Source organism: Zootoca vivipara, chromosome 13, assembly GCF_965207765.1.
Source record: "Zootoca vivipara chromosome 13, rZooViv2.hap1.1, whole genome shotgun sequence".
Lineage (NCBI taxonomy): Eukaryota > Metazoa > Chordata > Lepidosauria > Squamata > Lacertidae > Zootoca > Zootoca vivipara.
Window position 1 is genome coordinate 17,121,606 of NC_142596.1, and position 19,415 is coordinate 17,141,020.

Here is a 19,415-nt window from a genome sequence, read left to right on the forward strand (position 1 = left end):
GGCGCGGGTATCATCACTGGGGGGGGGGGACAAAAATAATTCCCTCACCCACCACACGACCCTGCCTACATCCCTGCAGCAACACCCTCCATAAGTGGGCTGCATTCCTCTCGCCACCATTAGCATATGTCCAGTCACAGTCCAGCCGCTGGCTCCTATGGTAGGGAGCAAGAGCAATGGGGCTCGGGCTCGGGGAAGTGAGCGGGAAGAGTTTGGAGATCCACACTTAGGTGAGCATGAAGGGAGAGGTGTAGCTAGGTGAGGCAGGGGTCACACCACAGGGACTGAGCCATGTGTCTCTTCTGAGGGGGAGGCGGCGGGTGGACTGCCTACAAGCTCCGTGCTGCTTTTTCGAGCAGCGCAGGGCCTGCGTCTGCCCACCAACCCAGCTGCCCTACAGTTGAGGGAGAGGCTGCGGAGAGGCTCCATGCAGTGCACCCTGCCTTAGCTCGTTCTGCCCCCATGGGCGGCTCACTCCATCCCCGGCTGCACACTGCCCCGGGCACCCGAGCAGCTAGCTACGCCACTGCTCTGAAGCTGGAGAAAACAAGCTATTTCTGTCTTGGGAAAAATTATGGAAGGAAGACTTAAAATTTACAGCGTGCTGTGCATTGAAGGAAAACTATATGAAAATGATGCATAGATGGTACTTAACACCACTAAAATTAGCAAAGATGTATAGAACTGCTTCTAATGTTTATTGGAAATGTAAAGAGAAAGAAGGCACATTCTACCATATGTGGTGGACGTGCAAGATAACCAAAGCATTATGGGAAATGATATATAACAGACTGAAGAAAATGTTTAAAATAACATTTGTGGGGGGAAAACAGAGGCTTTTTTATTAGGCATTTTAGGTACAGTATAGAGATTCCAAGAGAGCAGAAAATACTTTTTTATGTATGCGAGGACAGCAGCGAGATTACTACTGGCCCGGAGATGGAAAGAAGACAAAGTTCCAATCAGAGAGCAGTGGCGTAGGAAGGGGTGTGTGGTCCCTGGGAGCCATCACAGGGGTGTGTGTGACAAAATGGCAAAAATAAGTGTTTTTAAAATAAAAAAATTGAGGGTCTCACGACACTTTTTTAAAAATAATAATATTTAAAACGAGTTTAAAAACTTCACCTGACAATTAATTAACCTCAACAAGTCAACATAACAGGTATTGAAACTTTTTAGTCGACAAGTGCAACGAAACGCGGCTAAACTCGACATAGTGGAGAGCGTATGGATAAGGAAGGGGAGGGGGTGTTTCCGCTGAGGTCTGTCTCTGCAGTTTGAACTCGAACGAGATGTAAACAACCGGTGACTCATCATCACTCAACCCACAACCAATCCTATCCGCTGCCGTGCCAGTCAGTCAACCCATGTTATTCTGTTGAGCTAGTTGTGCATTATTACTGAAGCTTATAAGTGCTGTGCTGAATTTATTTTTGTTACATTTTTTAGTTCATGGATTCATTGTGATCATCCTTTTTTCTATGATAATTGAGTTTTGTAAGTAACGAAAACGTTATGATGCATGCTATTTGTCGGTATTTGTACATTAAGCCAAAGCTGCAAAATAGCGAAATTAATTCCCACCGTGAAAAAATGGTTTTAAGTGCTTATGCTCACAATGTGAAGTAAATAAACCAGAAAATAACACTTGCAACTGTAAGTATCTTATTTTTCCTTCTTTTAATAATTTCAATGTGAGGGGGGTGGGGTGACAAGAAATTTTCCGCACCGGGTACCACCTGACCTTGCTATGCCACTGACCGATGGAGATGATTGACCATTGCAAAATGCCGAAAATGACTGGGAAAATCAGAGACCAGGAAGAGAAGAAATTCAAGAAAGAATGGGGGGGAATTAGAATGTATTTAAGAGAACACTGTAAACAACTAAAAACTTTGGCAGGATTAGAGTAATACTTTTAACGTACAAAATACAATGGAAAAAATGGTTAATAATATTTCTAACAAATCCGGGAAAATAGGATAAGATGAAGGAAAAGGGGATTGACAATGGAAACCAGGGAAGGGCGGTGGGAAGTCAAGGGATTCTGAGAATCCTAAATGTGAAGGTGAATGATAGGTTGAAACTGAAATTTGTTACGTAAAATTTTATAAAAATATTTATAAAAGAGAATTGTAGTTAAACAACATCTGGGAGTCCACAGGTTCCTGCTGTAAACTTTCTGCACCAAGTTGACAAGTCCTTCTCCAGCTTTATGAATCTTTGCCAGCTGGAATTTCTCTTTAACTGTTACTCTGCCGCTCCCCTACATGCACACACTTGCTGTAATGAGCAGAAATCCAGAGGTGCTACACAACAGGCAGGATACAGGGTTGATGTGGGGGAGATGCTGTGGCCTCTGCCTTTGGGAATGTCAAGGTAAATATAGTGCAGTGGTTCCCAACAGGTGGTCCGGGGACCCCCAGGGGTCCGCGAGCTATGCCAGAGGGGTCCTCAAGATCCTATTAGAATAAAAAATATATTAAATATATTTCGTATGATAACAGATTTTTTGTTTTGGCCACTTCCTGCATGAGCAGAGTCTAGCGCAAAACTAGAATTAGATAGAGGCAGTAGTTCTGCTGTATGCCGCAAGGACTACAAAGAAACTTGGAGATAAGGCAATGAAAAAGATCCTTCCATTTGCAACCACATATCGGTGTGAGCAAGCATTTTCTTCCCTGTGTTTCATGAAAAACAAATATAGGAATCGGCTCGACATGCGGTCGGATTTCAGAGTGAAAGTTTCAAGTTTGGAACCTAATATTTCAGAAATAATGGACTCAAAGGACAGATTTAACTCATCTCATTAAGAACTGAAAATTAAAACTAACTGTATACTGATGGAGTACTCTGTTGTAACTGTAAAAAACGTATAAATATAAAATATAAAAAGACTCTTAATTTGGCTCTCACTTTTTAATTTTAGGATTAGGAATTAATGGGGGTCCTTGTCACAATAGCGGCTCGATGAGGGGTCCTCGAGAAAATTTTGTTGGGAACCCCTGATATAGTGCATGTCTCTGGGCTGTACTCCAGCAACCCTTTGGAGAAGAAGCTTGGGGGGGGGGAGAGAACAAATCTAAAAGCCAGTATGATTGTCACTTAAAACAACAACTATTAAATGCCTACTTCCAGTGTTCTATTAGCCACCAGGCAGGCAGAAATTTACAGCATATCAAGATGCCAAAAAAGGCATAGAAATACCAGTCTGGATCTATGTAAGATTTCTAGGCAAATGGTCTAGTTCAGGTAAATTATTTCTTGGTTGGACTCAGGCAAGTATGTGGCACATTCCCCCAAAGTCCTGAAAAGAATATAAACAGGTTAGTATGCTAGCTATGTATCCTATTTTTCAGAGCACTATCCTTTATTCGAAAATGTCCCTATTTAATGGGTAGTTTAGACCAGACTTGGACCAAACTGCCCTTTAAATAGGGAACACATTCAAATAAGGATAAAAAAGCATAGGAAGGGATTGGGGGAGTGTTGAAGGAGGAAGTTACTTGGTGGCTTCCTTTATGGTGGAAAAACTATTGTTTTTTCCTATTTAAATTATAGTATTTATTTCTCAGTTTGTATCATGTCCTTTAGCATGTGCAAATTGTATGCGTAACTGTTGTCATTCACATTTCTTTTACAGTGGAACCTTGGTTTATGAACACCTCGGTTTATGAATTTTCGGTTTACGAACGCCGTGGACCCATCTGGAACGGATTAATTCACTTTCCATTACTTTCAATGGGAAAGTTCGCTTCAGTTTATGAACGCTTCAGTTTATGAACAGACTTCCGGAACCAATTGTGTTCATAAACCGAGGTACCACTGTAGTTATATGTAAGTGGACGCTCTTAAGTAACATGTTCTAACATTGTGCGCATTCTGTCCACTCTGTTATACAGCTTTTGAATCTCCGAGTTGCTCTGTTGCAGTTTCCTGTCCCCATGCCTATAAATAGGGCTGGTTTGTGCTTTGTATGGTCCTGGCAGGGAAATTAGCATCTAAGCCTTTGGAGCCAGCATAATCACTTGATGGCAGCAGCAGCAGCGAGGGAGGAACACTCAAACTGGAATAAAGAATAACTGGCGACATCTATGTCAGGTGTCTGCTTGGTCTCATTACTGGCTTCTCCCAGATTTCATGAGATACAGTAAATCAGAAAGCTGTCTTTGCTGGGGCTACCAATCTTTCCCCTAGTAGGAGGTTGCTGCCTTTTGTGGCTTTGTGACTAATGGAAATCCAACTGATAAAGCTTTTCCCCATCAGTGCATGGGAGGAAAAGTCAGCTGTTCAATTCCTGCCTGTTGAGGCCACCTACCACCCTACTTCTGTAATGCTAACTCTGAACAAGAGTGGATCTGGATGGGCAGCTGAGTAAGTGAAGTAATGTGATCAGGTCACCTCTGTGGCTGACTAATGGGCTCTTCTGGGGCCCCTCTTCCAGTAGTAGTAGTAATAATAATAATTTATTATTTATACCCTGCCCATCTGGCTAGGTTTCCCCAGCCACGCTGGGTGGCTCCCAACAGAATATTAAAAACACGGTAAAACATCAAACATTAAAAACTTCCCTTAAACAGGGCCGCCTTCAGATGTCTTCTAAAAATCAATTAGTTGTTTATTTCCTTGACATCTGATGGATGCCACCACTGAGAAGGCCCTCTGCCTGGTTCCCTGTAACCTCACATCTCGCAGGGAGGGAGCCACCAGAATGCCCTCGGTGCTGGACCTCAGTGTTTGGGCTGAATGATGGGGGTGGAGATGCTCCTTCAGGTGGACTTTGGTAATATGATGCTTTGAGCAAGGACAAAATTTGGCACCCCTCCCCAAATATATATATTTACTTTCATGCCCTCCTCCATCTTGCCTTCCATTCTGTGCCCCCTCAGCTCAGTGCCCTGTATGGGGGGAACCACCCACACTGCCCTAAATCCGGCACTGCCTCTTCTCCCTTCCAATGGTTCAGTATGTGGTCAGCCCTTCAAATAGAATACTCTTTCAAACAGAAGACTCTCCTCTGTAAAGTTGGACAAATGTGACACAAATGTGAGCATCCTGAGCACAGCCAGCCCAAGGAAGACAAACGGCCGGTAGTTGTTGCTGTTGTTATTAAAACATTTCCCATAAGAAGAAGAAGAGTTTGGATTTGATATCCCGCTTTATCACTACCCGAAGGAATCTCAAAGCAGCTAACATTCTCCTTTCCCTTCCTCCCCCACAACAAACACTCTGTGAGATGAGTGAGGCTGAGAGACTTCAGAGAAGTGTGACTAGCCCAAGGTCACCCAGCAGCTGCATGTGGAGGAGCAGGGAAGCAAACCCGGTTCCCCAGATTACGAGACTACCGCTCTTAACCACTACACAACACTGGCTCTCAGAGTAAAGTTGGAGGAAGCTCCTGCAGCCAATCGGAAGCCACGGAAGCCATGTTGGGTGTTTGGGTTCCAAAGAACGTTCACAAACTGGAACACTCACTTCCGGTGTTTGCGGCATTCAGGAGCCAAAACATTCAAGTCGCAAGGCATTCGTCAACCAAGGCATGATTGTATATAGGATTATGATGCGGAAAAATGAAAAAACGGAATGGGCAGCTTCATCCATCTCTACTTCTGACTCACAGGGATTTGAGTGCTGGGCCATCTTTTAAAGGGCTGAAAGAATGATGCATCACATAATTTGGGTTGTTTTTATCTCTCAGCATATTGTTGCTTTGCTCTGGAAACCACCTACAAGTCATGTTGCATCCAAAACCATTTTTAATTTCTCAATAGGGGGTCTTCAGCATCTGGCACAAACTTACTGTTACAGCAGCAAAGCCTGTGTTGTGCTTGTGTACACGTGCTTGGCAGGTCTTCTTTGCTCTGATCTAAGCCAGGGCTCACCTAGAATGTGGTCAGTGACTGGAAAGAACAGTTTATCCAGGGAGAAGCGGAAGGCTATATAAACAGCCACCTTAGCAAAGCGACTGGTGCTGATGAAAACAAACGGGCAAAACAGGGAACATTCCTGCCTGGAATCACAGTGGCAGAAGCAGACCTCATATCTCTGGGAGTTCTGCAGCAAGGGAGGGGGACAAAGTTGAAGACAGGAGGCACTTCCAGATTAGTTGTCATTGAGCATTAATCCTGACACACTCGAAGGGAGATCAAATGTTGACTACTTATTGAACATTCACTCTGATTCGTTTGTAGGGAGGTTAGATGCCATTGCATCAAAGCACACATTATCCCACATGTTCCAGTGCATTTTCCTGTCACTTTCCTTACTGCAATGAGCCTGGTGCTTTTTGGGGGGAGGGAGTTTGTTGCGCAATACCTCCCAATGAACTATACTTGTGGCCCATGGACAAGCCAGTGTCATGGACTGCTGGGGAATCCCCAAGGGAAGCAGGATCAGAGCCTGGGGATCAGTGGTGGGATGATGATGAGGGGTCAGAGGGAGAAGAGGGAGACGACTGGGAGGAGTTGGTGTCAGAAGCTGAAGAGGCAACAGGGCTTAGTGATTGGGGGTGAGTCTGTGATAGAGAGCAGTCCAGACTCAGAGGCAGAAGCCAAAGCAGGGGAAGAGGGGGGCCAAGAGGCAGAGATGAGTCAGGCTGGTGAAGGGCCCCTCCTGCTCCCCTCCCCCCTGTAGTTTAATTCTACAGCAGGGAGCCCTTTTCAGCCTGGGGCCACCTTACCTTCTGTACAACCTTCCAGGGGCCTCAGGCCAGTGGTGGGCAGGGCCAAAGGCAAATGTGGGAGGAGCACAGAATGTCAGTGTTACCATTTTACCATTACATAGGGGGTTAATTACTACACACACCCCTCTCTTATATTTCATCCAGGCACGCAAGACACATCACCAGGGTACAAAAACATCCAAGGAGGGTGTGATCGAGTGTGGGTTTAGGAGGGGGAGAATCTTGAGGGCCAGATAGAGACACTTAGAGGGCCACAATTGGGATCCCCATCCCTGCCCTACAGCATATTCATTCTTCTAGCATGGACAAAAACCGAAATCCAAGTACTGTACTGTAAACAAATAAACATCTTGTACTCTGCCCATTATCTGGGCCGTATGACAGCTGCCCTGCCCCTTGTCACCTGGCTCCAGGAATGTTCCCTTTCCCTCGTCCTGTTGAGAACAAAAGATCATCCCAAAACCGCCTGAACAAGAGGTGCATCTGTGTTTATTTTACTCCCCTGTGCACAAAAGTACAGTACCAGCACAGAAATGAGTCTAGAAACAGCCACAGCCGTCTTATTTACACATTCAGCCTTCTCAGCTCACCGTAGAAAGAAGAGCACATGAAATTACACACATATATTCAGGAAGTGGCTTTGCTTTGTGGAAACGACAGTGTGAAGGGTTCAGATCCAAGACTCCTTTTCAGTTGTAGGCTGTAACACTAGAAGCGGAGAATCCTGCCCCCACCCAGGTATTGCTGGTCAAAAGCTCCAATTCTTGATGACTGGCCATGGAGCTGATGGGAACTGAAGTCCAACACATGTATGCAGCGATCTCATTCCAAAGAAACCAACTCCAGGGTAGACCTTGTAACTTCTCTCCACTAGGCTGCTAACTGGGAATTGGTTTCCTTTGCATGCAAAGGATTGCTTTCAAGAGCACGTATCAAGGGCTTCTCCCTCTCCACCGAACAGCCACTGCCCAACCCAACCTGTGCATCTGGGGTGAAAGGGCAGACCATCTCCTTGCAACCTCCTTTCTCTGCCAGAGGAGTCGCCTGCTCCCAATTCTTTGCACTTTCAACCGCTTCTTAGGGGCCCCGGGGACAATTTTCCAGCAGAAGACAAGCTCCAGCTCCTCTCTGGGATCAGGCTATTTAAGATCTACCACACCCACACAAAGCCCTGGAAGGAAGCCATGTCTCCCTTTGCACAGGCGTGTGCTGTACATCACTTAAGAACAGCAGCTGCCTGCTGCCAGCCAACCGATCGGGAGGGAGGGGTGGCTGATTAGGACATGGAGTTCCAGGCACCTACTCACATCGCTGCAGCTCGGCAGTAAAGCAGTCAAGTTGAAAGCAAGCAAGACAGAACCGGAGGCTGGAGGAAGACTTGGCAAAGATTCTTGCGCCTTTGCTCAGAACACGCAGCTGACGATATGCTTCTTCCAAGCTGCTGTTACCAAGGCGGGAGTAGCGAGGACTCGACACCAACATGTACAGGGAGAGGCTAAGGCCATACCATATAAGCTTGCCCCATTCAGCATCCACTGGGCTTAAGAGATGGGAATGTTTTGCATGAATAAAGTCCCAGATTCTACTCTTCAGGTCCAGCATCACCAAGCTGCCCCACCAGTGTTGGGAGACTGCAGCTGGGTTTTAAATTCCCACAATGCCCCATAACGCTGCTCAGGGGCACGACTGGAAATTAAAATGTCGGGGCACACCCAACCCCCTGCCCCAGGGCCTGCAGCAGCGCTGATAAGCCTGTTGGGGGCCACCTGTGCAGAGGAAGGAGCACCAGAGGTGACCCTGCTTAAGTCACCTGAATCCCTGGCATCTCCAGTTAAAGGCTGTTGGGTAGCACACCTGGGGAATCCTCTGTAAGAGTTGTTGCCAGGAAGCCAAATTAGGATGTACTGGGCCAGGTGGGTGACTCAGTGTAAGTATAGTGTTAGGAACTCCCGAGCTGACAATGAGATTTGCAATCCCATCCACCAAGTGAAATTCCCATCTGTGCCATGGGGTGTAAAATGAAGATGTAGGACGGTCGCATCCACACATTTAAAAGCATGTTTATGGCCCCACCCAAATAATCACGGGAGCTGTTGTTTACACCTCTCAAAAAGCTACAATTCCCAATACCCCTAACAAACTACAGTTCCCAATATTCTTTGCAGGGCGAGGGCACGCTTTAAATGTGAATTAAAAATATGGTGTGGATGCAACCGTCGTCTCTTTCAGCCATCGGTCCAGAACAGCCTTTTTTTCAACCTTGGGTTCTCAAGATTGAACTACCACCCCCATCATCCCTGAACACTGGCCATGCTGGCTAGGAATGACAGGAGTTGTGGTCCAACAACATCTAGGAATCCAAGGTTGAGAAAGGTTGGTTTAGAGATATGGCCCTGTGCAAAAACCAAGGTTTTATAGCAGCTCTCGTGCATCAATATAGGAGATTGAAATGGAGACCCCCAGCTTAAATCAAGGGTATTGGGCAAGAAGCTAGTTGCCTCTGATCCAATTCCTACTGTGTAAAAGTTCAGGGGGAAGGGAACGTTCATCCCCCCTTAAGGGCAGCCTGGCACCTCTTGAATTTCAACACCACTTTATTGCCTATTGAGTCGCATTGCCCTGCAGACTCCTGCCTCTGGAGCAGGGTTAGAAGAATGAAATACCCTACTCCAGGCATGGTGTTTCTCATATTATCAGTCTAGTGGTGGTGGGTACCCATTGGGACTGGTAGGGCAGAAGGCAAGGAGACCAACAGGCCGAGCCACCCCCTGATGGGTCGTACATTAGAAGGCAGGCAGGCGGGAGCTGGCTGACGGCAGACTGAGGTTGGTGGGGCAGTGCCCTGTTTGCCCTGGCGGACCAGCTTTCACCATGTCTCACATGGAGTCTGTTCTCTTCCGGGCAAACACAGCAGACACGCTCTTCACGATGCTGCGGATCCCAGTGCCTTTCTTCACGGCCAGTTTGGCCTCGCAGATGCGTTCCGCCAGGCTGTTGAAGACCACGAGGGCCCCGTGGTAGGCTTCTGCTGCTGACACCTCGTAGAACTCACAGTCCAAGGAGAGAGCCAGGAGCCTGCCCTCCTCGCTGGAGACTGTGCGCCGGTGGTGCAAGTCTCTCTTGTTGCCCACGATGACAATGGGCACTTTCTCCTGGGCTGGTCCTTCCTTGGCCGCCTTGATGAACTGGATTTTGGGTTGCACACTGTTAAAGCTGGCTCGGTCACAGATGCTGTAGACCAAGACAAAGCCATCGGCCCACTGGATGCGCTTGTCCTCAGAAGAGCTCTCATCTGTCCGCTCCTGAAAAGGAAGGAAAATGTAAGGGTTCCAATGTTTAGTCTATTGATTGGTTAGATTGATTGGTTGCTCTTTTTTATTGAATAAAAACAATGCCCTTATCAAACAGTTGGCCTGCAAATATAAAGCATTCCCTTAGCAGAGAGAGAGAGAAGGGAAGATGTATCTTCTAAGTTGGTGCCTGCAACACTGGGATTGGAGAGCCTGCAGTTCTGCAGATGCTGTTGGACTCAGTCTCAAGCAGCATGGCCAATGGTCAGGAATGATGGGAGTTGTAGTGCAGCAACACATTGAGCCCCCAACCCAACCCAATATGAAAGAAATAATATCTTCTTCATCACAATTATTTTTTTTCATATGCAGATTTATTCAGTTTATTGACAGAAGCTCATGTGACTATAATTTGATCTAATCAGATGACATGTCATCCTACAAATAAATTGAGAACCCAGGAGATGCAATAAAATAACATTAAAAAGGCTGGTCTTTGAGAGGAGCACCATAGAATCATATCATCTAGATCCTCAGCTTGGTTAACATCCCATCACAGCTCAAGTCAAGAAACAAACGCCATTAACCAGAATTTCCATAGTTACAGTAGTCAGGTACTTTTCAAGAGACTAATCCTGTGCAACAGTCTCACACACGGCTTTTAAACTTGCTGCACTCTTGTCAAGAGGAGACTCCTATTCCCCTTGTAGAGCAATAATTCCCTGAAGAGGGAAGAGGGATTGATTGTTAAACCACTCTGGGAATTGTAGCTCCGTGAAGGGGAACACTCTCAGCACCTTTAACAAATGACAGTTCCCAGAATTCTTCGTGGAAAGCCACGGCTGTTTAAAGTGATATATGAGGGCAGATGGGGCCTTAGAAAGTGGAGTTTTACACACACACACACACACACACACAGGAATTTGGCACGGAGCTTGTAATTTAAAGGTACTGATCGTCTGCCAGACCTTTGGGAATTAACTGAGATCAACTGGGAATATTTATATTTTTAACTATTGCTTGCTTTGCATTTGTTTTTAAATAGTTTACTTTCTTATTTTTTTTAAAAAAATCCCCACCCCCCACAATCATGCCACTGCCCATGAATCTCTTGTCAACCTTTTGTCATTGCTGTTCAAAGGGGGAGTATAAGTACTGGAAGTCGAATGAAGGTGATAGTGTGGATGGTTGAGTCCAGTGAAAGGCGACTATGGGATTGGGGTGCTCATCTCGGTTTCAGGCCGAGGGAGCCGGCGTTTGTCCACAGACAGCTTTCCGGGTCATGTGGCCAGCATGACTAAACCACTTCTGGCGCAACGGAACACTGTGACGGAAATCAGAGCACACAGAAACACCATTTACCTTCCCGCCACAGCGGTACCTGTTTATCTACTTGCATTGGCATGCTTTCAAACTGCTAGGTTCGCAGGAGCTGGGACAGAGCAACGGGAGCTCACCCCGTTGCAGGGATTTGAAACGCCAACTTTCTGATCGGTGATAGTTTAGGATAACCCCCTCACCTGCGAGCAAGGGAAATCCCAGATGTGGAAGAGGATCTCTCTGCCTTCCGCTGCTAAAGTGTGGGTGTAGATAGATTCTGGGTGGGGGAAAAGTATACAGTTCAGGTTTGCCAAAAAGCCACTCCCGATAGCTCTGTTCTCTCGCTTCCCCTCTCTGCGTCTGCTCCTCTGCCACTCCCTTTCCAACCTGGCATTCCTCTCCAGGTGTTAGCAACTGGCAGCCTCATAAAGCAAGAAACGAGAACTGAAAAGTTTTATACAGTTTTGATCCCTGTATGGGACAGCGGCATATTCCTGCAGGCGGTTGGGTGAGATAATCCTCAGGGTACCTTCTAACTCAACAATTCTATGAATCAAGATTTCTCCTTCTTCCTTAGTGGCAACTTTATACAGCCAAAACTCGGTCCCCAAACACCTCCATTTTGGAACGTTTCGGCTCCTGAACGACGGAAACCTGGAAGTAAGTGTTCGGGTTTTCTAACTTTTTCAGAAGCCGAACATCTGACGCGGCTTCTGCTCGAGTGCAGGAAGCTCTTGCAGCCAATCGGAAGCCGTGCCTCAGTTGTCGAACATTTCGGAAGCCGAATGGGCTTCTGGAACGGATTACGTTCAACAACCAAGGTTTGATTGTACACACAAAATGGCTCACTGTGTGGGGGAAGCTACTATGCAGTGTTAGTTATAAGTGGCTTCCTTGTGGCAGCTGAGCAGCAGGCTAAGAATCTGGACCAGCTGCAGGACTGAGAAGGAAGGCCCCGGGGAAAGCAGCCTCCAGGTCCTGGTGGGCCTATGTGGGCTTATCTGGCCCTGTTGATGGTGCTACAACCAGTGCCGGATAGCTTAGAGCTGCCATTTTAATTTTCCATAGTGCCCAGGAGTAGTGCTATGTTGGAGCCACCATGCGATGTTAAAATGGCAGAGGTCATAGGAAGTTCCCTTATTGGCCCACCTAGCTCAGTACTGCCCACACTGAGTGACTGGCAGACTAGGGTGTCCAAGCTCTACCTAGAGATGTCAGGAGATTGAATCTGGCACTTTCTGCATGCAAAGCAGATGCACTACAGCATGGAGGTCCCAGGGCTGGTTTCAGGTTTGGAGAAACAGGCATCAGCGCAGAGACAGACTCTGGCAGCTGCCTGAGAATCCCATATGCTGGCACTGGTTTTTCTAGAATCCCTTCACTGGATGGTAATCTAATCTACCCATCCCCTCCTGCTCCACATTTCACGGCAGAAGGAAACAACCCAGCCCTTTGCACAGCATTCATTTTTGCAACTGGAATTGTTTCTTGTTTTTTTTTTTCAACTATCCAGCCTCCCCAAGGGTGACATGAAATTAACAGGCACAAATCTGTCCATGCAATGATGTAATTATGACACTCACCCATGTCTCCATATTCCCCGATGAACCTTCTAGTGAGAAAGCGCACTGTCAAAGCTGTGAAAAAGAGTGGGAGTTGTAACTGTTATGTAGGACAGATATTGAGATATTGGGGGGGGGGACCTTTGTTCTATTCTCAGACCGAGAAAAACAAACATAAACTCAAACCTGCAAATATGAAAGTTATCAAAATTAAGTTTGCTGGATTTGTAGCTGATCTGACAGCTATTTTTTTTCCCCTTGAGGAGAAAATCTTAAGTTCTACAGAGCCAAAAGCATAATTTTGCACATGGTTTATAACCATGTGCTAATGGCCATTTCCAATTAAAGATGTTTGCACAGTGGTAGGTCGCTGCCCCTACAAACATCTATAACAGCGTTTCTCAACTGCTGTTTCGCGGCACACTAGTGTGCCGTGAGACGCTGGCTGGTGTGCCGCGACGTGCGGTGACGAGAAGGGCGATTTGCATTGTCATGTGCCTGGCGGCCGCCAATAAATAACTCTGACCCGCCGGAAAGCAATATTTCTCCTCCTCTTTCCCAAAGCTCAGTGCAAACGAGCCTGGCGGCCGCCAATACACAACACCAACCCGCCGGAAAGCAATATTTGGCAAGTGTTTCTTACAGTCATAATTATAATATAGGGCGGCACAGAGTTAAATTTTTTAACTTTTTTAATGGTGGTGTGCCTCGTGATTTTTTTCACGGAACAAGTGTGCCGTGGCCCAAAAAAGGTTGAGAAACACTGATCTATAATTATAGCACAATCCCAATCATGTTTAGTTCCACTGAGCTGGTTTGCATGTAATGCTGTGCCAAACCATGGCTTAGCATGAACACATGAGGAGAATTGCAACCTGCTGAACTCCTCTCCTGGTATTGTTGCCACCATATGACCTGGGCCTAAGCCATGGTTTGGTTTAGCGTTCCATTTGAACCTGAGCTTGTGGTTTATCACATTCTAGACAAACCATTTATAGCTAAAGTTTGTTCATTAGTTTGCAGCTCATGGTTTGTTTGGAGGAGACGAATCAAGAATTGGGTCTCAAATGATACAGTAAGCCAAATTATGGCTTCGCTCACATAAATGCAGGAGGAGGAGGACTGGGCAAGGACAACACACGATCTTCTCTGTGAGAACCCTCACACTTGTGCATTTGCACTAAGCCATGGTTTGGTTTAGACTAGTTACATACACACCAGCTCACTGCATTCTGTGGTGCTTGCTCCCTAATAATTGTATTTAGGACAGCAGCCTTCTTTGTAAGCTCAATAGAATTTTTGTAGAATTTCCTTCATACCGAGTTCCATAACACTTGGGGAGCATATGTTATTTTTTCTTTATTTGTTACATTTCTGCTCCACCTTTCTTCCACCATAGAACCCAAGGTGACATACGGTAAATATAGTTCCCACACAGTCACCCATCCAGGCATTAACCAGACTCAAGCCTGCTTAGCTTCGACAAGATGGTCACTTTGCTTGCCTACAGGCCATTTTGCTAGCAATGCCTCAATTAACCTCCAAGTCAGTATGCAAAAACTCACAAAAAAAGATGCAGCTATTGACAAATTATAGAATATATTTCACGTATGGATGCAATCATTATGCTTCAGATTAGGGTTTCTTTAAAGTAAGGCTGCAATCATTTGTACGTCTACTTGAGAGTAAGTCCCATTGAAATCAGCAGGATCTACCTCTGAGCAAACATACACAGAAGTCCACTGGAGATATATACTGCGAAAGAGTTAAGAAACAAAAATTAATTTTAAAAAAGAAGACATTTCAGTGAGCCGTGAAATACTGCAATCTTCCCTCTGTGCTTCATATCATTTAGCAAATCGGATGAGAGGTTAGCAATTGGCTCATACATATGGATCGTAGTGGATCATGCAACTTTTCCCGTGTACTGTAAATATCGAACTCACAAAACAATGCTGAGTTGTGTTCCACCCCAGCTATCTTTTCTGAAAGGCAAAAGAGAAGTCCCCAAAATATTGGGGTTCTGTCTCTGAGGGGGTGTTTCGCAGCATTAAGTTTCCAGGTTTCCTTCATTTGACTCACTTTTTCGTTACTTTCTTCCAGTGACAGAACTCACCTGATTTTCCCACGCTGTCTGCTCCAAGGACCACCACGTTGGCTTCCACTTTCAATGGCGAAGAAGTGGGTGCCTCCACCCCAGACTGGTGGTCTGGGGTGTAGCTGGCACTTCTACGCAGAGGGATTCGGAGGACCATTGGTGGATCTGTTCTCACCCAATCTGTCAACCACTGACTTGTCTCTTGGCTGCTTTCCTCTCTCTGTTCAGCCAGAAGGAGAATGACTCCCTTTCTCACTGCAGCTGGAGGAGTGATTTGCATGGATCATACCATTCCTAATGAAGAGGAGGGGTTTCACTCAGGGGAGCTGCTAGGTGAACAGATCCCCAGCTATTAAAAAACACACCATGACAGCATGCAATGTAGCAGGCTAATTTTATTCACAATAAAATTGTCAAGAGGAACTAGTGGTGGGATTGACCCCCCTGCACTGGAGTAGTGGGAGAATCTGGGTGGGGCTCATTCTTTCTATATACGTAGATTTCACCTCCAGTACTCTCCATATATTATACACACAGCCCAATATGGGATAAAATGAACCCCATAATGTGTTCAAAATGCATAGGATTGGTATCTAACACCGAGTAAAATTGAACAAAACAAGTTCAAAATTGTGTTGGAAATGTGAAGAGAAGGAGGGTACTTTTTACCATATGCAGTGGACATGTACGTTGGTAAAGGCTTTCTGGGAAATGATATATAATGAACTAAAGAAAATGTTTAAAAATACATTTGTTAAAAAACCAGAAGCCTTCTTACTAGGTACAATAGGTGAAGAGTTACCAAGAGAAGATAAAAGACTTAGTTTTTATGTATGCAACAACAGCAGCAAGAATGCTACTAGCCCAGAGATGGGAGGAAGGAGAAATATCAACAAAAGAAGAATGGCAGATGAAACTGGTGGGAGATGGCGAAACTGACAGGGAAGATCCGAAACCAAGAATATCAAGTATTTTCAAAAGACTGGAGTAAAATTGTAATTTATTTAAAAGACCACTGTAAGCAGTTAAAATCTTTGGCAGGGATGTAATGAGGAATTACTTATGGTAATTACGGTTATAAAATAGATGGGTAATGGTAAAAAATGCAGCAATTTTAAACTTAAACATGGAACCCATGGAGGGAGGGAAGGAGGTCCGAAGGTTCAAAAGAACCTTGTATTTTAATATTTGAAATGGTTATGTTTTATATGTATAAAATTATCAAAAAACCCAATAAAAATTATAAAAAAACAAAGTGCATATGAAGGCCTCTGTTTGAAGGTATTTTCTGTTTGAAGAGCTGTCTGTTCCAGGGGTTTCCAAGCAGAGGTTCACAAACTTCATTCAGGTGACCATGTCTGTGAAGAACATATACAATATGAATTCAATGCAATACAAGGAAGAAGAGAACCGATAACATTGCAATCAAAAATCGCACAGCATCTAGCACAGTGTGTTACAGTTGTTGCAACAAGCAGGGAAATCGTGAAGTGGTCTTCCAGGGTCTTCAACCATTTTCACATGGTCCATGGTGGGGAAAGTTTGTGAACCACTTGTGGTTAAATTTTTTTAGGGTTGTGTGTCCGGCTAAGTTCTACTCAGAGTGGACCTGTAGAAATGAATGAACCTAACTTCATGGTGTTCATTAACACCAATGGGTTTACTCTGAGTAGAACTAGCACTGAACACCACCCAATGAATCTTAAGAAGGGAGAGCAGGGGACTTGAAGTTGCCCATCAACAGTTAACAGCATCTAACAGCAGACTGAGCAGGCAGGCACCCAGGTCACCAGGGCAGAGTCTTGTTTTGCACTCTGGTATAATCAGTCATACTTCTGTTTAAATGACAGTAATTATTTCTAAATCTTCATCTTAACATATAAATTAGGATATGCAAATTATTATTATTATTAATAATAAATGCAAATTATGCCCTCTTTTGTCCTCTTTTTCGGCAACATGTAGCAGGCCACTTTAAGCCTGGCATGTTCCAGAATAGGTGAAAAAGTAAAGGTAAAGGACCCCTGGATGGTTGAGTCCAGTCAAAGGCGACTATGGGGTTGCAGTGCTCATCTCGCTTTCAGGCCGAGGGAGCCAGCATTTGTCCACAGACAGCTTTCCGAGTCATGTGGGCAGCAGGACTAAACCACTTCTGGCGCAACGGAACACTGTGATGGAAACCAGAGAGTGCACGGAAATGCCATTTACCTTCCCACCACAGTGGTACCTATTTATCTACTTGCGCTGGTGTGCTTTCGAACTGCTAGGCTGGCAGGAGCTGGGACAGAGCAACGGGAGCTCACCCCATCATGGGGATTCGAACCGCCGACCTTCTGATCAGCAAACCCAAGAGGCTCAGTGGTTTAGACTACAACACCACCTGTGTCCAGAATAGCAGCTGCCCCAGAAGATATAAGGTTATGGTGTTACTTTCTTATTAACAAAATGTTACCTATTGCCCTTGCAAAATTGCTCATAGCAATACAGAAAGCTACAGTATATATAAAAAGGATGGCGTGAAATAGCTGCAGTACCCTTTATTTTGAATTCAATTTGGAAGCACAAGCTTGTCAGGATGGAGGGCACTCCTATACCATCATTATTTTCAGGTGAGATTTAATCGCATCCCAGAAAACTTGGGCTGCACAATTCAAGCTAATGTGGAGCTCTTACGAAACAAACCAACTTCCCGGCACAGACAGGACTTTGGGTGATAAGAAAAGAGACGGCAATGTGTACTAGAAAGTGTGAGATGACATTTGCTTGACACGATGTTGACTAATCTCCCCACAAGCAAATCAAGATGAATGCTCATGAAACAGGTCGTCTCAAAGCAACTGGAGAGAGGCGCATGCAGAAATGTCTAGCTTTTGTGTGGCTGGAATGTAATCTAATGTACAAAGGTAGGAGTCACATCTGTTGCTCCATTTATATTCGCCTCAACCCTGGCATGCGGGCCCTAGAAGGGGCCAGCGGACAATGTGACCCTCAGGCTGAAAAAAGGTTACCTATCCCTGACTTTACAAAGACCTGTGAAAGCTTCAGCCGGCGATTACGAATGGACTTTGCAGTACCAAAGTCCACAATTCCCAAGCACAAAATCAATTGGTTTAGTAAAATTGTTCATAAACCTGTGTGAGCTCGGCCTGTCCTCTCCGGTTGTGAGAATCCCATAATTGGTTTTGGTTCCTTAGACTGCGCTTGCCAGAACTCCTTGTGCAATGGGTAGCACTACTTACAGTTCTGCTACTGTTAATTATTGCCCATTATCACCACCAAGTATTTATTTGCAGGCTGTTAGGGATACAGCAAATTGTTTCTCTTGTGGTGCCTTTCTTCTCATCTGCATGCAATAGCAACAGACTATCTTGTGTCCACGATCTCAACCACTCTGAATCTTGATCCATGGGTCGCCTTTTTTGCATTTTTTTTTGAAACCCAATTTGTTAGTCACAGTTTTATGTGTTTTTCAGAATCTTTAACGATGGGCCATTTTTTTCTGCATTGTTCAGGATTCTGACCCCACAGTTCAAGTTATTGTGCAATTTTTTTCACTTTGGCATTTTCTAAAATCTTGAGCTGCAGGCCACATATTAGTGCATTTTCAAAATCATGACTCCATAGGTCACATTTTTCTATTTTGCTATGGGGGAAGCTGTTGTGACGTGGGGTTTGTGATTTCAGCTCTCTTGACATAATTATGCTGGAGACAGTTCTCTAGTAACAGCTCTTTATTAAAGTGAACAAGACTGACTCTGAGGGCAGGAAGGCTACATTTATAGGGACAGGGAACTAGCTAGAAAGGGCTACATTTTGGAGGGAACAATATCAAGCAATCACAGTGCTGCCTTTTGGAGGAAACCAATAAGACAGAGGATCCAAATAAAGCAGCTTAAATGAACCAATAGTAGCTGTACCCTCTGGAACCAAAAGGCAGTTACTTTATCCTAATGCAAATACAGACAATAATAATACAGAGATAAAATCCTTTGACTCAATACACAACAGAAGCCATATATGATCCTGCTTTTAATACCATTTGCACCTGCAAAAGTTTTGGGGCAATCACACAGCTTCATTTCCATTAGTGCATATTCCACAACTTCCCGCTGAAATCCCGTAACTTCTAATGCCACAAATGTTCTGATTTATTTTTGTCCCCCTTTGGTTGTTTTTTTTTAAAAAAAAATTCAATTTTTGAAAGTCTTTATTGATTTCGAAAAAGGAACAATAATGTACAAATGATTAAAAAAAAGATATACAACAATAATGCAGATGTCGTGTAATTATTCTCCCCCCCCCCAGCCCTCCCAGCTTTTCCCCCTCCCATCCCTCCCTACCCCTCGTCCCTCGAGACTTCCCATCCTGTACTGGGCTTCTCCCTAATTTCCATATAAAAGATTACACACTACCGTTCATGTTACACAAACTATTGATGACATATAGATGAAAATTGTTTACAG

The 19,415-nt window shown here is 44.9% G+C and overlaps 1 protein-coding gene across 1 annotated transcript; it reads right to left on the reverse strand.

The window, feature by feature from the left end:
- Positions 1 to 7,154: 7,154 nt before the first annotated feature.
- LOC118079484 (ras-related and estrogen-regulated growth inhibitor-like protein A) lies at positions 7,155 to 15,109 on the reverse strand. Its single transcript, XM_035103671.3, has 4 exons — positions 14,971 to 15,109; positions 12,876 to 12,929; positions 11,493 to 11,569; positions 7,155 to 9,984 (listed from the first exon to the last, which is right to left on the reverse strand). Exons 1-4 carry the CDS (start codon positions 15,107 to 15,109, stop codon positions 9,559 to 9,561), a joined length of 696 nt encoding a protein of 231 aa, XP_034959562.1. The 3' UTR covers positions 7,155 to 9,558.
- Between the last annotated feature and the right edge of the window lie 4,306 nt (positions 15,110 to 19,415).

Bases quoted from the DNA above. Each gene is read 5' to 3' on its own strand.
- LOC118079484 (XM_035103671.3), bottom strand. From the start codon at position 15,109: ATGGTCCTCCGAATCCCTCTGCGTAGAAGTGCCAGCTACACCCCAGAC. The intron at 12,930-14,970 runs GTGAGTTCTGTC...TCTTTTTCACAG, and splicing joins AGACAGCGTGGGAAAATCAG to CTTTGACAGTGCGCTTTCTC. The intron at 11,570-12,875 runs GTGAGTGTCATA...TCCCCCACCCAG, and splicing joins CGGGGAATATGGAGACATGG to AATCTATCTACACCCACACT.